The sequence below is a fragment of the Cyprinodon variegatus genome, unplaced genomic scaffold, assembly GCF_000732505.1.
Source record: "Cyprinodon variegatus isolate N-32 unplaced genomic scaffold, C_variegatus-1.0 Scaffold388, whole genome shotgun sequence".
Classification (NCBI taxonomy): Eukaryota; Metazoa; Chordata; class Actinopteri; order Cyprinodontiformes; family Cyprinodontidae; genus Cyprinodon; species Cyprinodon variegatus.
The window spans coordinates 741579-741919 of record NW_015150841.1 but is presented as its reverse complement, the minus strand read 5'-3'; the positions used below and the strand labels follow the sequence as shown (position 1 = coordinate 741919).

General features: G+C 39.9%; 1 protein-coding gene across 1 annotated transcript in view; it reads left to right on the top strand.

Moving 5' to 3' along the window:
• LOC107092641 (gamma-crystallin M3-like) overlaps positions 1–117 on the top strand; it is a 6146-nt gene extending 6029 nt beyond the window's left edge. Inside the window, exon 4 of the mRNA XM_015387234.1 lies at positions 27–117. Coding sequence (XP_015242720.1) covers positions 27–66 — 40 coding nt within the window. The 3' untranslated portion in view covers positions 67–117. The remainder of the gene's footprint in view (positions 1–26) is intronic.
• Positions 118–341: the final 224 nt, after the last annotated feature.

The window sequence follows — 341 nt, the reverse complement described above, 5'->3', positions numbered from 1 at the left end:
ATGAACATGGGCATGAGCAACATGAGGTTCATGAGCATGAGGCGCATCATGGACTCCTACTATTAAAGACCCTAAAGTGTATATTTCATTATTTCAATAAAAGTATGGTATTTTAAAGTCTGTTAAACTTTCAGATTCGTTTTTTCTTTCTAGAACTTCCTTTTTAGAATTTCATAAGAACATTTTTTTACATAAAACAGCTGTTTAACACCATCATGTTAGGCGAGTGTTGGCCTAAAGGTTGGAGAGTGCGCTGGTGCTCTGAGAAGGTTGCAAGTATCCGGTTCGATCCCTACAGCCTCCACTCTGGGTTCCTGAGCAAGACCCTTAACCCCCTTTTG